We start from the raw sequence: 21,203 nt of genomic DNA on the forward strand, positions 1-21,203 counted from the left end.
ACTCCCACCTCACAGAGCGGATTTGAAGGGTGTGGCTGACAGGGAAACCCACCCCGTGGCCCCCAAATCCATCAACCTGTTGTCTGCCATTCTGAGAGGCATGGTTTGCTGGGTGGTTTACATTCAGAACTTTCAGAGAGTCTCCCAAGGGTACTTGGGTTTTCGTTACTAAAAAGGCGGCAAAGTTGGCACTGTGTAATTGGTTTCAGTAACAAAAAAAAAAAGGGGCGGGGCGGAAATAACAATTAAAATATACCATACCTGTAGCGTTACACAGTCTGGGGGGGATCAGGAACCCACCAAAAGCTGTCATTTTAAGGGGTCGCCAAAATCATCGGGATGAATCAAACACTATGTTTTAGTATTAGAAAGTAGACGTTGCTTTATTCACAGAGCTAGCATGCATGGATATAACTCTGCCTAGATGCAGGGCCACTTTCAAAACTTTTCATTTATTTATATATTTTTATCAAGCGAAGAAATTAATGCCCACTGATTATAAATTATATCATTATTTTCAGTAAACAGCATTCTATTGTCTATTGGTTATTGATTTTTCATTATGCACATTTTCAGTCTTTTTTACTATCTTTTTCCCTGATAAGGCATTTCCAGCACAAATACTGGATTGTCTTTCTTAGTGTCTTCTTTAACTTCTGGTTGCTGCAACATGTCCTAGAAGGCTATAAATTCTGCATTCCAGGTGTAGCAATACCTCTCCCCCAGGCTTTGTTCACTGAAGCTCATCAGGGTTAGTTTAGCAAAACTTAAAAAGTTTCAGTGATTTTCCCAATCTATTCTAACGATAGCAGCCTGTAAAAAACCAGCTGCTTGCTGGTTAAAGTGGAAAATCACAATGTTTATGAGTAGTACGCACTGCTTATGATTTCTTAAAAACAATTCATTAGAAGGCTAATGAAAACCATTATATGGTAGAAGAGTTCTTGGCTAAACTGAATTTCAAAACTTAGTTTTGTTATAAATAGGAGGCTTGACTAGGCCAATATTCAAGCAGCAATCAATTTATTAATTAATTATGGTAAAGTATGAGCAACACAGCGCTGGGTACAGTGGAGGCAGTTTTCCCTCCAACTGCACGCCGATAGTTGGGGCTTACAGGTATTTATAGGGGTACTCAGAAGCTTTCTCAGCAGTTTCTATTCCGATTCTTTTTACTCATCAGCAGTTTCTATTTCCAATTTTTAGATCACAATTCTATACACGATTGTGATTTAGTTTTTCTTCAGGACGTCCCAAAAAGGAGGATCCCCAGATGGTGGTGGTGGTTTCCGAGATGTTGGTTCGGTTTCCGCAAGAATAAGGATGAATCCCATCTGGTGAAGTCCAGCTCCCCAGATGAGGGTCCCCCTTGTTATTACAATGACTATAAATCCCATAACAGTGATGTCCAGCTTCCCTTGGTCAAAATTATAAATCCTTGAGATGCTGTCCATCTTCCTTTCTCAAGCTGTTTTTCTCAGTTTTGTTTAGGCGCAAGATAAGCACATGTCCTTTCTATATATTCCAAAGCTATAGTTTCAAGGATACAAGCGATATTCTAAAATTATACTTCTAAAGGCTATTATTGCAGCACTCTTTAAGGCCTGACTACAAGCAAAAAGCAACATCCTTAATGCTGTAATTCAAATGCTCCTAAATCTACCAAGGTTAATTGCAAACAAAAGCTAGGTTCAGAGGCCTTCTTCCACGCTTTACTTTCCTCAGTTAATATTAGAATTCACAGCTGTCCCATGGTCGGTGTCCACACATATCTCAATCACAAATACACACATTGCCTGCCTGTACCTGAGACGAAACACAGCTTTGTATTTCACAGTTTTATGAACATGATCACTTACCTGCAATGTACCATAATTAAGAGGGGGAAAGTAAATGTCATCCTTTACTTCCTCATTCCTGGACTAGTTCTTAAGTGGTTTTCTTGGAATAGTTGTTTTTCCTGGGAAGGGAAATACGGTTAAAGTATTAAATTTATTAAATCTGACTCCTTGGGGAAGGGAAAAGGAAACAGGCATTTCAAACACATAGTTCTAAGTACATTTTGATAAACATCTGTTATCAAAGATTCACCATTTTTCACCTGCACATTTCTGATGCAGCAGTTGACAAGACAATTACTTATTTCTTACTCTTGGAAGAAAAAATAATGTAAACCTCTCCCTAGGCATTCTTCTTATCCTGAAAGACTGGAAAATTTATTGGGTTCATGTATTTTGAACTCTAATGACACAATGGCTACACAGGAGCAAAACAAACTGTGCTTCTTGCATTTTTAAAATAGTGAAATACTTCTATCATAATTTTCTTAGAAAGTGGTATTTTAAAGGAATGAGTGATCAATAAATTAGGGATAACCTAATAGAAAAGGATCAACGTTGGTAAAAACATGAGTTAGGGCTGTAATCCCCTTCTCTTGCAGAAAGACACCACATTTCATTGCAGTTGCATTGTATCTTCTGGCTCCTGGCACACCAATTCGCAGTTCTTTCTTTACTGAGCAATCTGCTCTGGAAGAGGTCTTGTCCCAGTGGCTCTGAAATTATTTTACAGTGAGATGAGTGAAGCTGCAGGCTGGGGAAAAGCTTAGAGTGGACGCTCACCCCTCCTCGTCGCCCGGTCAGCATCCAGCTCCGCTTCAGTGGGGAGGCACTTTCCCGGGTAAGGTCACCCTGGTCGGCGCCTGAGGAGTCTGCCCCACGCTACGGTGGGCACAGCTCCTTGTGGTGGACGAGGTCTGCAGCTGCTATCAGCAGAGAGACAGAGAGCGGAGTCCAGCTGGGGGTGCAGTCGCTTTATTGACTGCCAAGGAGACCCACAACTGGAGACCCCACCCTAAGGGTGCAGCAGCTTTTAAAGGGTGAGGTGCATAGGGGCGGAGACAAGGACGGACATTTGGGATAGACCAGTGGTAGGACACTGAGGGAGGGGCCCCGGCCTCTGGACCAATCACCCGACGCTCCAGCTAGAAGTTTCTAGAGGGAAGGGAGGGAGCGCCGGGTGACAGACAGGGCATCGGGGAGGGATTTTTTTAAGGGATACATATGTTGTTATAGGGATATGGGAGGAGTCGGGATTATAGACAGTTGGAAGGAGGGTGGAGTGAATCAAGCTTGAACCATTGCTAACAGAGAGGGGAAACAGGACAACCCAACACGGTGGGGGGAAAACAGAACAACCTAACACAACACAACAGATGAGGTCTACTCACAACAGCAGAAACGCAAAGTGACCGTACAGCTTCTCTCTTCCCTGACTGTTGTCTTAGTCATGATGCTCCTAGAGCTTGAAATTCTAACAGAATCCATTAGAAGTGTGGTTTTGAGAGCGTGAGACAGAGTTTAAAATCCACATTCTGCTTACAACAGGCACTCTTCATCTTGCCTCTGGAGTGATTCTACTGCTTCAGTCCTGTTATCCTAAAATTTTTTGATCAACTTCTGAGCATTGTGGTTTCTGATGGAGGAAAACCTACAGTCTTGGAGTCCCACAGTATTAGTGATTGAATGCTGCTGCTTAAGGAAAGAAAAACAGCACCTGTTGAATTTAGACCACGTCAAGTTTGTTTTTCTTAGGTATATGACTTTTTCCAGATTCTTCCAGTTCTACAGCTAATCAAATAATTTTTTTCTTTTATAGGCTGCCCACTTATTTTTTAAGGCCCAGCATGTCTCGGGGTAAATGATGCCTTTTTAATTTAAAAGTCTTTCTTTTAAAAGCCCCCTTATTGTGGGGCTTTCTGCTTCTTTCTTCTTCATGCATATCTGTAGTTTTCTGCCCTTTTTTCAGTCAGATGTCTCCTGTTCTTTTCCTTCCTCACTCCATATTTTCTTACACATGATCTGTGACCACCTCCTCACATGGCATCTTTGGGGTCTTTTTCTGCAGCGTGTGGGAACATTTCTTTAAATATTGCTTAGGATTTGAGGAAGCTCTTGTATTGTTATGTTACCTTTATATATGCTTCTCTTTGCAGATATTACCTTATATTTGGCTTCCTAGTATGTTTTTTATTGATGTATTTAATGACAGGTCGTTTTAGCAGCAAATGAAACAAAGGAGAAGAGCTCAACTTAGCACTCATACTCATGACGGTTTGTGAAGGGAAGGGCTGGGAATTTGATGATGTCCTCTTCCTCAACAACTTTTTCACCGACTCAGGGACCCGCGCTGCGGAGGGGGTGCTTCCACCGCTCCCGCATCATCCCCGGCCCGGGCGGGACCGCACCGAAGGTGGGGGTTGGGCCCCGAAACTCCCGGGCAGCCCAGCAGCTATTGAGAACAGGTAGTTAAAAGTATACTGTTAACAGAACATTACATCACGAAATTATAAACCCTCAATAGCTAGTAGGACTCCCACTTGGCAATTATTGGTTTCAGTTGTGAGCTTTGCAATTTAAAAAATGGATAACCCTTTTTTTGTTCATAACAGTGTGAGAGTGAATTTTTTAGGAATGCTCGTCACCCCGGTTAGTGCCCTTGCTGGTCAAGAAGAGCGATCGCTGCAGAACGGGATTTGGCAGCCACTGCAGCCGCAGCACGTCCCTGGGAGTACCTCGGGTGTTGGTCCTCCTGCCGGGCTCTCAGAGCTGGCCGGTTAGCTCAGTTGGTTAGAGCGTGGTGCTAATAACGCCAAGGTCGCGGGTTCGATCCCCGTACGGGCCAATACTTATTTTTGTCCCCTTGGATATGAGGAGATCGCTGACTTAGCAGAGGATCATTTTATTTGTTTTAGAGGCGGAGGGGTAGCACGAAAAGGAACGTGGTACCCCGCAAGAGGAAGCTGGACTTGGGCGGTCGTGGGGGGACAGTGAGCGCGAGGTGGGCCGCGGCCTCTCCCCACCCTGCCCCGCTCCAGGGGCCAGGCCAGGGGTCACCCATACCCTGGGAACTCGCGGCAGGGGAGACAGTACGAGTGGGTGACGAGGATCGCAGATATGCACACTCCTCGTTAGTATAGTGGTTAGTATCCCCGCCTGTCACGCGGGAGACCGGGGTTCAATTCCCCGACGGGGAGGTTGGCCATGTCTTTTTTTTTTTTTTTTTTTTTCCTTTCTTTCTTTCTTTCTTTTATCTTTTTTCTTTTTCGAACGGGGGGAAAGAAAACCCGCCCCCCACTTGCTTTTCCCCTACCGGCTTCTCAGCGAAGTTCGAGCTGGGAGACAAGACAATCAGTCCAAAGCTGGGAGGAGCGTGAAGGCAAAGGTGGATGCCTTAGGGCAACATCCAACAGCATCCTGATCCACCCTCAACCTCCCTGGCAGTGGACCTGGCTCAAGCAGCATTGTTCTGCAGTGTGATCGCAGCACAGATGCTCAGTGCTGATTTTCTCAAACGGACAGCCATCCTTCCGTTCTCATGAGGGAACACTGAGACCTCAACCCACATCAGCCAAGTTATGCTGCTGCAGCACATCTTAAACCATTTCCCTCCCTCTACAATCAACAGGACATCATCAAGATACATGTGATGAAGTACTACTTTTCCCCAGCTTCCTGTAAGCACAGTTTAAGGTTTAATATATTACCAAATATTCCCTTTATTCTTTAAAAAAATGTTTTTAAGCATACCAACATTTTGTAAGAGTAAGCAGCACTATTTAGGCACAGATAATGCTTTCATTTCCCTGAAGACACCACAGTAGTTTGCCATTTTGCAGTCATCTAAAGCATGCAGAGTAGCCCTGTGAGGTGTTCACCAGTCCTTCACAAGGCAACAGCAACAGGGGATGACAACCCTAGCCCACCAATGAGTTCACACGCTTGCAAGTTTTAACAAGTCTACAGCATAATTAAGGCATGAGGTAAGAGTATAAATAGACACACTGAAACACCATGCAACAGCAGTTTGAATGGGCTGGTTTGCAGGCATTCCTGTTCTCTCACAATGGCTCAGTGGAAGCAATCGATCTCGTTCATGATCCATGTCAATGTACCCAGTCTCTGGGATTTCGCAGAACCTCCAGAATTTCTGCTTCTTTTGAGCTCTCTGGTGGGCTGTGCATGTACTCCCACCTGCAAGGAGAAGGGAAACTCACTCAGATGGCCCAGCTGGCAGCCACTTCTGTACCAGGCTGTGTTTGGACTGGAGTTGCCTTTTCTAAGGACGCAAAGCTACATACACAGTTGATATTCTTGGCTGAGATGACAGATATTCAGACAGAAGTTCAGTAAAAACAAATAATAATGTCACCAGGGTAGATAGGAGAAACGTTAGCTTCATCTTTTTACCAACTTTTGAAAAATCTGGAAGGACAAGGAAAAAGGAAAGAGCAGTACCCCATTTTCCCACAGGGCATGCAGGTTTATTTACAAAAATCTTGTAGCAGTCTCTTGTGACACACTAGTATCACAAGGAAGATGAACAAAAACAGGAACCCATGGAATTCTGACAGTGACAGACCTTTTTCCAGAATCTGGATTAGAAGCTCTATGAGTCTTTGTTGAACCTTGGTTTTAAGAGCACAAGTGGTGGAAGATCCCTTTTTTTCATTGAAAAAGCAATTGAAAGAGACACAACAGAGAAAGGAAAGTGTCAGCAGTCACAGAGAGACAGGTACATCCTCCTTCCATGCTGGCCCCCAAGGAATGACCCCTTCATGCTGTGAAGTGAGCTAGTTACATTGATGCAAAAGAGCATACCCAGACAATCACAGAAATGATGTCAAAACATAGACATACACCACCAGGTCGGGGACACATCTGGTGTTGTCAGTGGGATGAAGATAAATGGTGAGAACAGCACTGCCTTCACGGTTACAAGGCAGCAGGCAGCTTTCCTAGCAGAGGGAGGTTCACTAGTGAGCTTTATGGAATTCATGATAGGATACCCAAAAGCAACCTGAAAGTGGGAATAAATAGTAAATGACCAAATTTGCTGGTGTGACAAGCCAAGCAAGATGGGTTAAAACCTAAAAGGACAGTTAAAAACAGTATTTAGCCAAGCAACTGAGCAATAAAATGGCAGGTGAAATTTACTGTTGATTGATGTGATGGACACAGAAAAAAGTTGTACACAGATTGAGTTAAATTTTATTGCCCAGAAAAGACCTTGGAATTGTAACAGTTCTATAAAAAAGCTACCTCAATGCTAAACAGCAGTCAAAACCAACAAACAGAATATTAGGATTGTGGAAAGAATAATGAATTAAAATATTGCTATGCCACTATGAGTCAGGAGCACACCTGCATCTCGTATCCAGATATGTAGCTTACATTGTTCCTTATCCCAAGTTCAGAAAGGGCAAAGAAAACTTAAGCCTAGCAAAAGTGGCAAAAGTATGAAACATCAACTGTACAAAAGACTAAAAAGAGCAGGAAAACAAACTGTCAGCCTGGAAAACAAACAATGAAAAACCCCCAGAAGCCTTGTAAAATAAAAACTGTTATGGAGAAAGTGAACAGGAAGAAAATCATGTTACTCAGTGAAAAGTCAGATGAATTCATCAGGTTCAAGTAGAAAACAAAGAGGTAGTTTCTCATACAACACACAGTTAGTTAAACCGTGGAGCTCCTTGCCCCACATTTGGCAGGACTGCCAGAGGCTCTCATGGTTTCTAAGGGCTACTAAACAAAAACCCATGGAGTGAGAACACTAAATCTATCAAGTGGAACTAAGCAAAAATACTATAACTTTTTTTTTGCCAGAAAATCTCTATGCCACATACTACTGGCAATGAGGTGAGTGCAATGGAGAAGCATCTGCATTTGCAGAATAGAAAACTGTACTTGTCCAGTTCTTGTATCAGGCATGAACTTGTCACTGTTAAGAGACTGGAGACCAGGAGAGACCTTTGATTTAATCCTGTGAAGTATTTTACTAAGAACAGTGCCCGCTGCAACTCCACATAACCACATCCTTACCTTGCAGTCAGTGGCAGAGACATAAGAATGCTTTCGATTCTTGATCCTGGTGTCAGGAGGCCAAACTTTGTACCTCTGTCATAAACCAAGTTGAACTCTACATACCTACAGGAATGAAGAGATGCAACAGAAAAAAACCCTTATTTATTAGCAGAAGTTGGTTGTGCTTCCTTCAAATGGCAGATGTCAAACAAAACCAGTCTGTCTTTCTGCTGAGTTGGGGTGAACTGTTCTTTAGCATCCTCTGCATAGGAATGCAGGTGTGACCTTGCCACTCCACAGAGCACAGGGAGAAATGACCTCAGCTAAGAGACTAGAGCAGACCAACTGTTTTAAGGAGAGCAGTCTGCAGGCTCCTGTGCTGTACTGTACTCCTCCCAGAACTCAGCCTTGCTGGCAAGCTTCATACTACATTTACCTTGGTTCTTCTCTTCTTTGTGGGACTGTAATAAAGAGAGGCCTTAAATGTAGTAAAAATAACCAGAGAAAAAATTCTACTGTGCAGTTGTCCATGCTGAAGGACACATAAGCAGCAAGGTCAGAACAGTATTTCCTAGTTCCTGGGAAGATCTAGAAACAGCAGAAGTCAGATAGCTTCCGAGTGCGGGCTGGAATTTTTAAGTAATGAAATAGACCATTTTCTGCTTCCAGCATAGGAATAGAGCTGTGACAATTCATCAGGGATTATCTCAAGAGCCAGTACAGGGTGTTTGTACTTAAAGATACAGGAAGGGAAAAGCTCTTATCTATGTGCAGAAATGGAAAGCTTTATATAGCCCCGTAACCTGCAAACAGACCCAGAGAAATAGGCCTCAAGAGCTGGTCCTGGCTGCAAGTTAGAAAAGCTATTTCCCCTTTTAAACTTTGCAGGTTTGCTAAATCCCATCCACAGACTGGATCCTGAAAGCCCAATGTTCCCAAGAACAGTCCCACCAAATTAAGGACGCTTGCTGAAGTGACCAACAGCTGCAGGCCAGTGATCTGAATTGAATGCTTACACTCTTTCCATGCCAGTCTCACATTTCTCTGCAGAACAGGCAGAAACTAAAGACTGTAGTTAAGCATGAAGCATAGTTTCCATTCTCCATACACCCAAACAGCCACAGGACATGGAGAAGAGAGTACAACTGTATTGACCAATTTTGCAGCATTAACAGGTAGTGACATTAAGCATCCTCCAAAGTATTTTACAGTATTTTATTCTGGACCATGCCAGAATAAAAAAATCCACCCCCCTCTATTCTTTTACAGGTATCCTGAATTCCTTTACAGGAATTTCAATGCCAAGATCAGATGGAATAAATAGGTATGTAAAGAGCTGAAAGTACTCAAGTACAGTTAATTCCTGACTTTCTGGGGTTTTCCTGCATTACTTAATAGGAAGCCACCATTCCCTCACCCTTAGCTCCTCATGTGACAGGGCAGCCCTAAGTACACTACCTCTGGGCTGCAGGAGAGGGCAGGATTCAGGACGTGAAGCACACCCACACCCCTTGGCCTGTTACACAGCAGAAGCTTCTCTTGCTTTTTGAAGGAGTTGAAAAGAAATGGTGGCGCTTTGTTTGGGTTGCTTGTGTTGTAACATGAGAGAGTGGGAAATGTCTTCTTTGCACCCTGTTTAGCAATCTAGCATTGGATTTCAGAATTAGTTCTATGCACAAAAATGCTGAAATTCTTGGTGAGCTTTTTTGGCCCACACAACCTGTAACCGTGAAGAACTGTTTTTTCTCATGTTTTTTTCTTGCCTGCCCAGTCCCCCTCCTGTGTATACTTTTGTTCCTCCAGTACTCACCGTCCTCTCCGAAGCTGTTGCCATAGCTTTTCCTCTGGTGTGAAGGAGTCACGGTAGTGCTTTTTCACAATGGGAATGTAACAAGGCACAACAGCTTTGGCACAACTCTTTACAAACTGGAATACTTCCTCCTTGGAGGGAGAGTCCATATCATCAAAGAATATGCCTCCAATCCCTCTACGCTCACCGCGGTGCTCTATATAGAAGTAGTCGTCACACCTAGAAGCAGCATCAGATGATTACTAATATGGTCCAGAGTATTCAAAGACATGAGCAGTGCTCCAAAGAGCTGCATGCTGCAGGACAGAACCAGTGAAATACTGCCCATAAGTCAGTTTCTGCAGGGCTGGGTGCCCCAGTCTCCCTAACTGCCCAGAGGAAGGACGGGGCAGCATCACGTGGAAAGCACTCCTGTGTCACTCACAGTAAAAGCTCTGATTAAATGGTCTCTGTAAAGCTACACATCACCACAAAGTCGCTGAACACCATGGCAGATGCATGCATGTGGGTTGATCCAATCCATATCCTCTACCTACTCGGAACAGGGATATCTGATTAAAAACCTTTCAAAACTAAGGGCTCTTGATAGATTCCATTCCCAGCATTATATGTAGTTCTCAAATTATTTGGACAGCTTTCATATGAACTCAAACTTGGAAGAGAATTTATTCTCTTTACCATCCAAGTAAAAGAATATTCTTCATCAAACCAAAAGTAAGTAAAGGCCCCAAGACCATATAAGAAAGCAACTGTCACAGCACCCTTCCTTGAAAAAAGGCTTTTTGAAAGTTAAAGTTTGAAAGACTGAGTCATTATAGCAGTGGTTTTACAAGACTCATGTTTAAGTTTATAAATTAGTAAGGGTAGCTTATCCTAAAAGCAATTCATCTCTTTTGTATTTACAGGGAGTATTTAGTTGTGAAATTACTGTAACTTGAATGACTTAACTCTATCTTTCTTATAATTCCTTGCTTGGGTGTGCAAGTCTTCTCATGGAGGAGAAAGCAAAAGGAAGTAGGAAGCAGGAACCATCAACATCAAGAAGACCTGGCCTTCTATTAGGACTAGTTTTCCATACGGGACCAGTTTTCCGTATATCCACATTGGTTCTCAAGCATTATATATGGCATGGCCCTAACAAGAGAGACATGGAGATGTAACAGATAACTTACACTATTTTTTTATTCACTGGGATAATAAGTGTTTTCTATTTTATGATAGCAGGAAGAGTTAGGGAAAAACGCCGAGTCAGAAACATAAAAGAGAATAATCGGGACAAAAATCTTAAATCTAGATCAGGCAGACAATGTGGTAAGTGTAATAATGTTTATCAAAGTGAGAAAACGTCTCCTACCCCCTGCAGCTGGCATTGCTAACCTACTTAAACAGCAAAGAACCAGACCATTAAGGTAGGTTCTCTAAACTACCATGCAAAAAATCCTCAGACAGCAAGACTGTAATCTCAAGGCTCTACGATATGTCTCTCTAACAAGTGGTTGTCACCCAAACTGTAACACCCACTTTATCTCCTGTCCTCAGACAAGACCTAGTAGCTTACAAAAGGGTACCCCACCTTCCTGCATACACAGCTTGTGGCAGATAGGATTATCAGACACAGAACAGCAAGTTCCCACTTAGTAGTGGAAGATCCCATCACTTGTATCTCTCAGCTCAAGAAGAACATTCAAAGTTTGCATCTTAGAAAAAGTGCTGTTGCACTCCCAGTGAATGTGTCACCAGAGAAAAAAATACCACTTCATCAAATTAGATGTAGAATGTAGAAGCTTCTACATTAAGGACAATGTCCTTACATACCTGGAAATGACCTGACTAAGAAGGCCAGACTGAAGGCAGAAAAACAAAAGTGGGATTTTCAAAACTGCTGTGATGGCCCAAGAGCTCACACTGAATCATGCACATTTACCATGAGTTCACTGTAAAGAGAATTTGTGCAAGTCCATGGGGCAGAATTCTTGTCCTAGTTTAACACCAGAGGCTAAAAGGAATTTTAAGTTGCCTAGTGCAACAAAACCTTTACGAGTCAGCTTGGTTTTTCTTTGGGCTGTAGACTTACGATCCTAGTTGTCAGCCCTCCAACTTGAAAAATCCAGGATTCTGTGAATAAGATATTTCTTTAGACAATATTTTGTCCCAGTACACTTCTGATTCTCATCAGGGCTTTCTGATACTTTTCAAAAGGCAGCAGAACCTATAGTTCCTAGCAACTGCCAACACCCAGTACTGCTTTTTGCTCCCCCCAAGCACACCTTTGTCCACGTACCATTTCTTGTACTTGGGATACAGCTTTAGATCGTGCTTGTCACAGGCTTCTTTCAGAGTCTTGTGAAAATGAACGGCATCCTCTTCATTCAGGTAAGTTGGAGTGAGGTCAGTCCCCCCACCAAACCACCACTGTTTAGTTCCTATAGCAGAGGCAAGCAGCAATGTTTTTCTTTTAAAACATTCCGAACAGCAACTTGTGGTTCACCAAGAACTAACAACTACTTTTACAATACAAAACAACATCATTTTTCAGTGGTGTCCCTAAACTTCAAGAGTGAAAAATTTGACTACAAGGTAGTGCAATGATCATGACTTCAGGAAAAGATGAAACAAACTTCAATGTAGTGAAAACCATTTTGGACTACTGACCCTGACTACAGGACAGCAGTTTCACAAGATGGGCTGGTGACTCTTGACACAGCTGGGAGCAAACTCACACTGGTTCTCGATCTCTTACCCCAGCCATGCATTCACACTTCCTTGGGGCACAGTCAGACATTTCATACATTCCTTATTGGACTATAATCCTTACCATCTGCTTCCTCAATTTCAAAGTATCTGTAGTTGAAGTGCATGGTTGGAACATGAGGATTCTTTGGATGGATAACGGAGCTCACGCCCATGGCACAAAAAGGCAGCTTCCCTGGATAAAAAGATGCACAGAAAAAGCCCTTCAGTTTTTCAATAAACTTCATTTGTTATCACTTAAGGAATATCACTCTTTTCCCTTAGGCTCCAAGCCACAACAGGAAACTCAGCTATTTCTTTGGTATTTGTTCTAAAACGCGACAATATTTTGGAGAACCCACCAGATGAAGACCACTTAAAACATAAGGCACTGCTAAGGCTTTCTACCACCCCCAGTCCTCACAATTACCCTTTGTTACACAAAGGTGTGTTGAGTCCCCTTTAGCCTTCAGGTGTTGTTGGTTTTCTCCCTCCACCTTTTTGGTACATAATTCCTGCGCTGTTTCACTGTTGCACTACAGCCTCATTATTGAGAGGCCACCTGTGCCTACAATACATTCCTCACAGCAGCAAGACGGAGAGAGAAGCCCTCCCATACCTGGCTTCTAGGGACATGAAAGTTCATCTGTCAGGCTTACTGATTAGAAATCACTATGATAAAAATGAAAACCTTTGAACTTTCATCAGTCAGGCCTTCCTCGTGTTCTGCTCAAAGGCCAGGTTGCTTTCAGGGTACCCGAACAGGAATACTCAGGTGAACACGCCCGGGTTTCCCATCCCAGCTGCGCGACAGACGCCTTACCGTCCTTGGCCTTCAGAGACTTCCCCCTGCTCCGCATCTGCCGCGCTGCCTCCTCGGACAGGAGCCCGGACACGACAGACACGTTCACACCCGCCTTCTCGAAGACCTCGCCATCCTGCAGCACGCAGCTGATACCGCCTCCGCCTGCCAACGCCAGGGTCCAGGTCAGGGTCACCGAGGGGTGACCGAACCCGCGGTGCCGGCATCCACGGTTTCCCCCGTACCTTCCTTCCTTTCCCAGCTGTCAACGGCGAAGGAAGCGCCGGGGTCCAGGTCGGCCAGGGCGCGACACACCTCCGCCTGCGTCTCCATGATGAGCAGCTCCATGCGACTCCGCAGCTCCCGCCGTCGCCGCCGCAGCTCCCGCAGCCCGCTCACCGGCGGCGCCATGAACCGCTGCCGCAGCTCCTTCTCGTCCTCGTCCTCCCGGGCCGCCGCCAACGCGGCTTGCCGCCGCCACAGCCCCAGCGCCAGCCCCAGCCCGCTCAGCGTCCCCGCGGCCACCAGCGCGGCCCGCCGCGCCCCGCGGCTCGCCGGCCCCGGCGGCGCGGAGCGCAGTGCCCGGGCAAAGGCGAGGGCGGGCGGGCCGCGGGCAGCCCCACGGAACAGGCGCGCTGCCGCCGCCATCACCGGCACCGGCGCCGCAATGCCGGCGGGGCGGAGCGGGGCCGGGCCGGGGCGGGGCGGGGCGGGGTATGGATGTGTGTCGGCCCACGGAAACGATCAGGGAGAGCTTCTCTGAGTTCGCCTAGTGCGGTCTGCCGTCTATCACTACATTGCCACAGGGCACTGACTGGCACGTCCAATATTTCTTTAAACACCTCCAGAGACAGTGACTCCGCCACCTCCCAGGGCGGTCCAATCCAATGTCTAATCACCCTTTCTGTGAAGAAATTCTTCCTAATGTTAACCTAAACCTCCCCTGGCACAGCTTAACGCTATGTCCTGTCGTCCTGTCGCTGGTTGCCCGGAAAAGAGTGATTCCCACCTGGCTACAACCTCCTAGTAAGTAGCTGTAGAGAGTAACAAGGTTACCACTGAGCCTCCTTTTCTTCCGGGTGAACAACCCCAGCTCCCTCAGCTGCTCCTCATAAGACTTGTGCTCCAGACTCTATACCAGCTTCATTGCTCTCCCTTGGACCTGCTCCAGCACCTCAATGGCCTTCCTGAACTGAGGAGCCCTGAACTGTGCACAGTGTTTGAGATGTGGCCTCACCGGTGCTGAACACAGAGGAAGAATCACTTCCCTAGTCCTGCTGGTCATGCTATTTCTGAAACAGGCCAGAATGCCATCAGCACACAGCTGGCTCATACAAGTCTGTGCAAGAAAGCCCATCCACACTGACTGCTGTGAAAGCGTGCAAGCATCCCATAATGCTCTCATCTGGATCTGGGCTGCTCGTTGTGTGAGGGTGCTGTGACAGGGAGAGGCATCAATGGATGCAAGCACTCAGGTGCCACACCTTGCCTGGTGCAGCTTTGGGAGAGAGGGCTGTGCTGTCCTTGTGCCTGTAAAACATCTCTGCATACTGCTTACAAATAACCTGATATTGTTGATGCAACTACATGGGGCTGCAGAGTCACTTTGTGAGTAATGGCTTGTGCAGGGCCAGCTGGGCACTGCTGGAGTAGGGGTGAACTTGTATTTAACTGAGCTGTCCTGTGAGCTATGTGGAATTGCTCTTCTGTGTATGGCATTTCTGGTTTTCTACTCATAGTAATGAGTTTTTAGATCCGAAACTGGGACCACCAGTTTAGTGCAATAGGATTCTTTCCCATGGATCTTAGAGGGCACATGCTTATACATCCTTTGTTCCTCCTAAAGTTGAAGCCCATGTTGTTTCCTAATATAGTGCAGGAACTAGACACACGTGTAGTGAAATAGCTTTGATCTCACTGCAATTACAGAGACGTGGTGGGATAGCTTGCATGACTGCAGTGTTGTCATGAAGGGCTACACCCTGTTTAGAAGAGACAGACCAGAAAGGTGTGGAGGTGGAGTTTCTCTCTCTCTGAGAGAGCACTTGGAATGTATGGAGCTCTGCCTTTGGGTGGACAACAAGCAAGTCAAGATCTCATGGGTTAGGAAAAAAGGATAGACTAATGGAGGTAACACTGTTGTGGGTGTTCTGCCTGAGCAGGCAGAAGTGCCTGAGGTCTTCTACAGACAGCTTGAAGCAGCCTCACTGCTTGGTCCTGGTTCTGGTGGGGGGCTTTAACTACCCTGACACCCGCTGGAGAAACAACAGGTGACAAAAGGGATTGAGGGTCTGGAGTATCTCTTAGGAGGAAAGGCTGAGAGAGCTGGGTCTGTTCAGCCTTGAGAAGAGATGACTGAGAGGGGACCTCATCAGTGTCCACGAATAACTGAAGGGAGGGGGTCAGGCTCTGCTCAGTGGTCCCAAGCAACGGAACAAGAAGGCATTGAGTAGAAACTGATGCACAAGAAATTTTATCTGAAGAGGAGGAACAACTTCTTTAATGTGACCAAGCATGGAAACAGGATGCCCAGAGAGTCTCCCTCCCTGGAGAACTGTCTAGACACAATCCTATGCCATGTGCTCTGGGATCTCCCTGCTTGAGGAGGGAGGTTGGACCAGATGATCCACTGTGGTCCCTTCCAACATACCCAGCCTGTGATTCTATGAAAATAAGAATTCAAAATAACAAAGAGGAGGTCTGTGTAGAGCCAGGTGTTGAAAAGTACTGCATAGCACAAAGATGGCGAAGCCCCACAAAGATTGCACTTTGGTATGGGACTGTTCCTTGGAAAGAGTCATTTGGTATTTCTGAACTGATTTGCACCTGTAGTACCTGAACATAAATCAGTTTCAAGTGTGGCTCTGAGGAAAGCGTGGAGATTAATCCCTGTTATGGATCTGGGCTTCATTATCTGCCTCTTTTCACTGCAGATGATTTTTTGGGGGAGTGTCTGTCTGTATAAAGTGATAACTTCCATGTTCTTATTTCTGATCTGGTTCTGCTCTTTGGCAGCAGAGGATGCTGTGAAACTTCTGAAGCTCTGCAACCAGGGACGGATCTCAGCTTGCCTCTCTGAGCTCGGCTCTCTTTTGCCATCAGCTGGAGAACATGATCCCTGATGAGCAAGGCAACCCGACCCAGTGGAGGTAGAAGTGAATGTGTTAAGAGAGGGATATGGCTTGTATACAGCTTGGAAGTGCATCATGCATACTGTTTAGCATCAAAACGTTTAGATGTATTCAGTAGATACAATTCAAGAAGAAACTGAGCTATCATTCCAGCCCTGGATAAAGAACTGTGGAAAGAGCAGCCAAAAGCCCTAGGATGGTAGTGCCCTTCCAAGCTCTTCAAGTTCTGCTCGTTCAGTAGGTTTTTTAAAAACATTATTAAAAACAAATAAATGTCGGGGCCAAGACATGTAAAACACATTCCTGCTGATTTAATATGTTGGTGGGGTTTTCTCTGTACTAGGTTGAATGCAATCTTTAATTGATAACATCTGGTAATTCAGCTGGAGGGGACCTCTGGAGGTCTCTAGTCCAGCCCCAGGGGTTCACTATTCCCAGTCTGGATGAGGTTGTGCAAGGCCTTCCTTGTCCAGCTGCAGTTCGAAAAACCTCTTTCCTCATTTTTCCTGGGCTCTGTTATGAGTAAAAAAGACTTACCCATTTTTTAAAAAGGGTTGCAGAGCTATAAATTAAGCTGGGATCTGATGCTGGCCAGGAGAGTTCTTTTGTTAGCTGCATGTTGTAACCACCTGTTAAGAGTTGTCATTAACCCTCCATTGTAGAGAATTCTCCTTTTCAGTACCACCGGTGCCTGCTGCCAGGAAGATGACAACCCACTTCCCCCAGACAGTGGGAAGGGAGGCAACCTCAGCAGACATGTAAATGAACCCCGGACCCAGGATGCAATGGGGTAAAACCCCCCAAACTCATCAAATAAACGCCCAAAAGCAACGAGCCAAACTAAAATTGAGAGATCGGGGTGGAGTCTAGATGTCAGGGACAGAGTTCCGAGCCTGCAGAAATGCTGAAAACTTCGGTCGCCCCTCGCCCCAGCCACAGAAGACGTCAGTCAGAGTGAGGACCCCTGGACTGGCAAGCCCAAGAGGACACAGGATGTACCTCATTGATTTTGGGAGGATGGTGTTCCCAGCTCTGCTTCCTAAGGGATGGAGCTGCTTTTCTCCTTTTCCTCTGAATTCCTTCTGGGAGTGGTGGCAGTGAACCGCGGAGCTGTTCAACACCCCTGCCCCGATCCTGAGCTGATCACTTTTAACAAAAGCACTACAAAAAGATTTCTTGCCCTATTTATTGCAGGCTCCTGCCTCAGCACTCCACCACCGCCAACAAGGAGAATCTGGTGAGAATTTCCTTTGCTATAACCACATTGCCAGGTCAATGTCTTGGTCTTGTCTTGGTCTTGCTGGTGAACTTTAGAAGCATGACTGCTGTAAACACTGGGATTGCTCAGGATGGGTGCAGAAGCCTAGTCAGGCTTTCACTCTGTTGCTGCTGAGGAGTGACTGAGTGTAAAACATTCACACTGTTTCTGTGCTAAATCCTGTCATGTTAGCACCTTGTGAGGACCTCCTCTCCGGCAGCACATTAAGGCTGAAACGTCAGCCATGTACTGATGTGTGTGAGATACTCAGCAGTGACACAAGGTAAGAACATGACATTTTTCTTACATTTTGATCTGCTCACATTTGATTTACTTTTGCAGGGCATAGTGATAGTGTGTAGGGTGGAGTTCAGCTTAGGGCCAAGACTTAAACCTGGAATTGGTCTTCAGGTAAATTGCATTTACCTGAACAAGAATTGAATCTGAGGAAATATACCTTTTGCTTTTTTAGAGAGCTATGTGAAATCCCAAGGTTTTGGACTCCCTTAAAATCTCCCTTAAAATCTCCATCTCCATGACTGAAAATATGGTGAAATGAATTTGATGATTTTGACTCTTAGCGTGTTGTCCATTTTCATACCTGTATGTGTTTTGTTGTGAGGGTCTTGCGATAGGTTTTGTTTTCAGTGATAGCAAAGCCATTTAGATTTGCTTTGTAGTCAGAACGTCTACTGGTGCAAGTGACTGTGATTCTAGAGAAGGTTGTAAGGCTACAGTGATTTCGAGTAGATTTGAAGAACTGGACTTCTATTTACAGTATTATGTAAGGTGTTATATATGAGTAATTATTCATGCTGTTAGTAAATATATGTATGTATAAAATATTACATTGCTCCCCCACATGTCCTTGAACACTCCGGCTGGGAGCAGAATCTCATTTCTATTCGAGCAGTTCCCAGAATATGCTAAAGATAACATCAAGTCTTTAGCTTATGAAAGGAGTCTCCCAGGCCATGATTGTCGATTCTCTCGACCATTCACGAAGGCAATGCCAGGAGCTGATTACATCGGGCTTCCCAAAACACCGGTAACACCCAAATACATGTGAAAGACAGCTATACAGACATCAAGGCACGCCTTTTACATTTGTATGGACTTGGCCATCCATGTGAAAAGAACATACAGGAAGGGCCGAGAGGACTGTAGAAGCACCGGGAGTGAATCTGTGTATCCCATGTGCAAACTCTACATACGAACAAACACAAGAGACATCCTGTGTTATGCAGGCCTCGGGGAGAATACAGAGTATATAAGCAGGCAGTGCAAAGCAATCGGGGTGAACCTCCGGGGAAACGCTGGCACTCTGTCAGTCAGATCCAGGTTCACCCAGCGCCAATTTCTGGAGTTGACGCTGTCTTGGCTGTGGCAGATTTTTTTCCAATTTGTAATTAATAAATCTTTGTCAATTTTTTTTTTAATTTGGCTGCGCAGTCAATTCATTTATAACAGTTTGGTGACAACCCGATGTGATCTGATAGTGGGGTTCGGGAAACCCTTTTCCTGCCCGGGGGGCACCCCACTGAATTCAGTGGCCCGAGCGGGAATCGAATCCTGAAACCAATCAGATCCACAAAAGAACCGCAAAAAGCTGCGGATTATAATTGGAGCTGCACGCTGCAAAAAGCCACAGCCAGGGGAGATAAAAGGGCCCGATTCTCGACTCGGAAGGATCTAGATCTCCGAGATTTGAGGGATTTTCATCCGTAAAACCTCAACGTGCACGAAGAGACCCACGCAAGAAAAGGAGCCGCAAGTACTGCGTGGTTGGGTGGAGCGTGATTGGAAGTGTGTGTGAGACATGACATTGTCATGAGGCCAGTGTGGACCCCGAGGCTGCATTTCCACGATCCCGCTAGGAAAGTGGTCAGGCAAGGGGGAAGCGGAAGGCTGGGTTCAAAACACACGAGACCCAGGGCTCGGGAAGGAGTCTAGGGGGAAAGCCGATCACATCTGGGATCAGGAGGGGAGCAACAGACCTGGGGGGGAGTTCCAGGAACCTGTCCACCTTCTGAAACCAGGAGAAAAACAGGTAGGAGAACACTAGGGGAACAGCCTACGGGTCAGCAGGGCGGTTCGCTGCTCGATCTGGTCAGGCTGGCGGCTTGTCACAAGCCGGAGAATCTGACATCTGAGGAAAACACGGGACTTGAAACAACCGTCCCAGCCAAGCGAGAAAAGGTAAGAAAAGTCACCACTCTTTGAGAAAATGGGGTTGGGGAAGAGCAGACAGCAGAAGAAAGTTCAGGAAAAACCTTCCCAGGGCCCCGAGAAAATCTTACCAGAAATCCCGGGAGATAGTCCACTGGGATGGATGCTGAGGCACTGGGACAAAAACCCACGAAGGGTGGGAAAATCCAAGGAAAAAAATGATCCATTTTTGCATGGAAAAATGGGGAGGGAGGTATGTGGTCTGGCCGATTTTCGGCACGTTTGAGAACTGGACGTGTGAGTCTTTATATGACCACATGACTGGCAGATCCAGAGGAACTTGAGGAACTTGAATACGCAGATATGTGGAGACATGTTTACACTGGGCTATACCCAGTGAGAGCTCGCCGACGGGCGACAAAAGCGGGGAACGAGTGGGAACTGTTGGAAAATCTTCCACCCCCCTACCTCATTGCCCCGCAACAACACGACCAGGGGCAGGCACAGGCGGCGGGGGGGGGACAACCCGGGGCGGGGGATTCACAAGCCCAGGTGAGCGCCCCGCCACCGACACCAGGTCATGCGGTGGCATCCGCTCCGCCACCAAGTCAAGGGGGAGGGGGCCAAGCGATGTCGCAGGAATCACCAAAAAGTGAAGAGGAGAAAGTAGACATAGATGCCCTCAGAGATGCGTCTCCCCCAGCACAACGCACTAGGTGATGAACTAGGAGATCGACGGAGGGGGAGAGCGGAGACGAAGGGGGAAGGACTGTAATCTACCCCTTACGGGAAGTTCCGACTGCCCCGGGGGTGATTGGATACGTACACACCCCAATTAATAACGGCAATGTGAGGGCATTCAAGAAGGTAATGGGGAAATTAATGGATGATCCCCTGGGGGTGGCAGAAAAGTTGGATGAGTTTTTAGGAACCAGCATTTATACGTTTGAGGATCTTCAGGCAATTTTAAGGTTGTTGTTTAACAACAAGGAGAGGGACATGATCTGGACCGCCGCAATCAAAGACTGGGAAAGGCGGAACCCAAATGGGGGAGCCGGAGAGGGGCAGTGGCCAAGCAAAAAGCCGTCCTGGGAAGCCCAGACAGAGGAAGGGAGACAAAGGATGATAAAACTTAGAAATATGATTATCCAAGGTATCAGGGAAGCGGTACCAAAAGGGCAGAACATGAGCAAGGTGCTCAGGGAGTGTCAGGGGAAAGATGAGACCCCCATGGAGTGGCTAGAAAGACTCGGGAAAGGATTGAGAATGTACTCTGGCACGGATCCAGATTCCCCGGTGGGAATGGTGTTGTTAAAAACACAATTTGTTGCAAGGTCATGGGAGGACATTTGGGAAAAGCTTGAAAAGATAGACGGGCGGCAAGAGCAGGGATTGTAGGAACTATTGAGAGAGGCTCAGAAAGTTTACATGCGCTGAGACG

General features: G+C 45.9%; 1 protein-coding gene across 2 annotated transcripts; it reads right to left on the reverse strand.

The window, feature by feature from the left end:
• Positions 1 to 5,518: 5,518 nt before the first annotated feature.
• On the reverse strand, positions 5,519 to 13,858 carry CPOX (coproporphyrinogen oxidase). Of its 2 annotated transcripts, none has more exons than XM_084226173.1 (7): positions 13,450 to 13,858; positions 13,226 to 13,369; positions 12,488 to 12,598; positions 11,954 to 12,095; positions 9,673 to 9,891; positions 7,881 to 7,985; positions 5,519 to 6,032 (listed from the first exon to the last, which is right to left on the reverse strand). In XM_084226173.1, exons 1-7 carry the CDS (start codon positions 13,850 to 13,852, stop codon positions 5,945 to 5,947), a joined length of 1,212 nt encoding a protein of 403 aa, XP_084082299.1. In that variant the 5' UTR covers positions 13,853 to 13,858; the 3' UTR covers positions 5,519 to 5,944. The 2 variants fall into 2 exon arrangements, with proteins under 2 accessions (XP_084082299.1, XP_084082298.1); XM_084226172.1 differs by lacking the exon at positions 5,519 to 6,032 and adding an exon at positions 6,691 to 7,790.
• Positions 13,859 to 21,203: the final 7,345 nt, after the last annotated feature.

Source organism: Fringilla coelebs (assembly GCF_963513975.1).
Source record: "Fringilla coelebs genome assembly, chromosome: 2".
NCBI lineage: Eukaryota > Metazoa > Chordata > Aves > Passeriformes > Fringillidae > Fringilla > Fringilla coelebs.

What these genes read in the sequence shown, in the direction of transcription:
- CPOX (XM_084226172.1), bottom strand. Translation starts at nt 13,852, where the DNA reads ATGGCGGCGGCAGCGCGCCTGTTCCGTGGGGCTGCCCGCGGCCCGCCC. An exon ending in CAGCTGGGAAAGGAAGGAAG is followed by an intron (nt 13,370 to 13,449) that starts GTACGGGGGAAA and finishes TGGCGTTGGCAG; the next exon opens with GCGGAGGCGGTATCAGCTGC. An exon ending in TGAAATTGAGGAAGCAGATG is followed by an intron (nt 12,096 to 12,487) that starts GTAAGGATTATA and finishes CCTCTGCTATAG; the next exon opens with GAACTAAACAGTGGTGGTTT.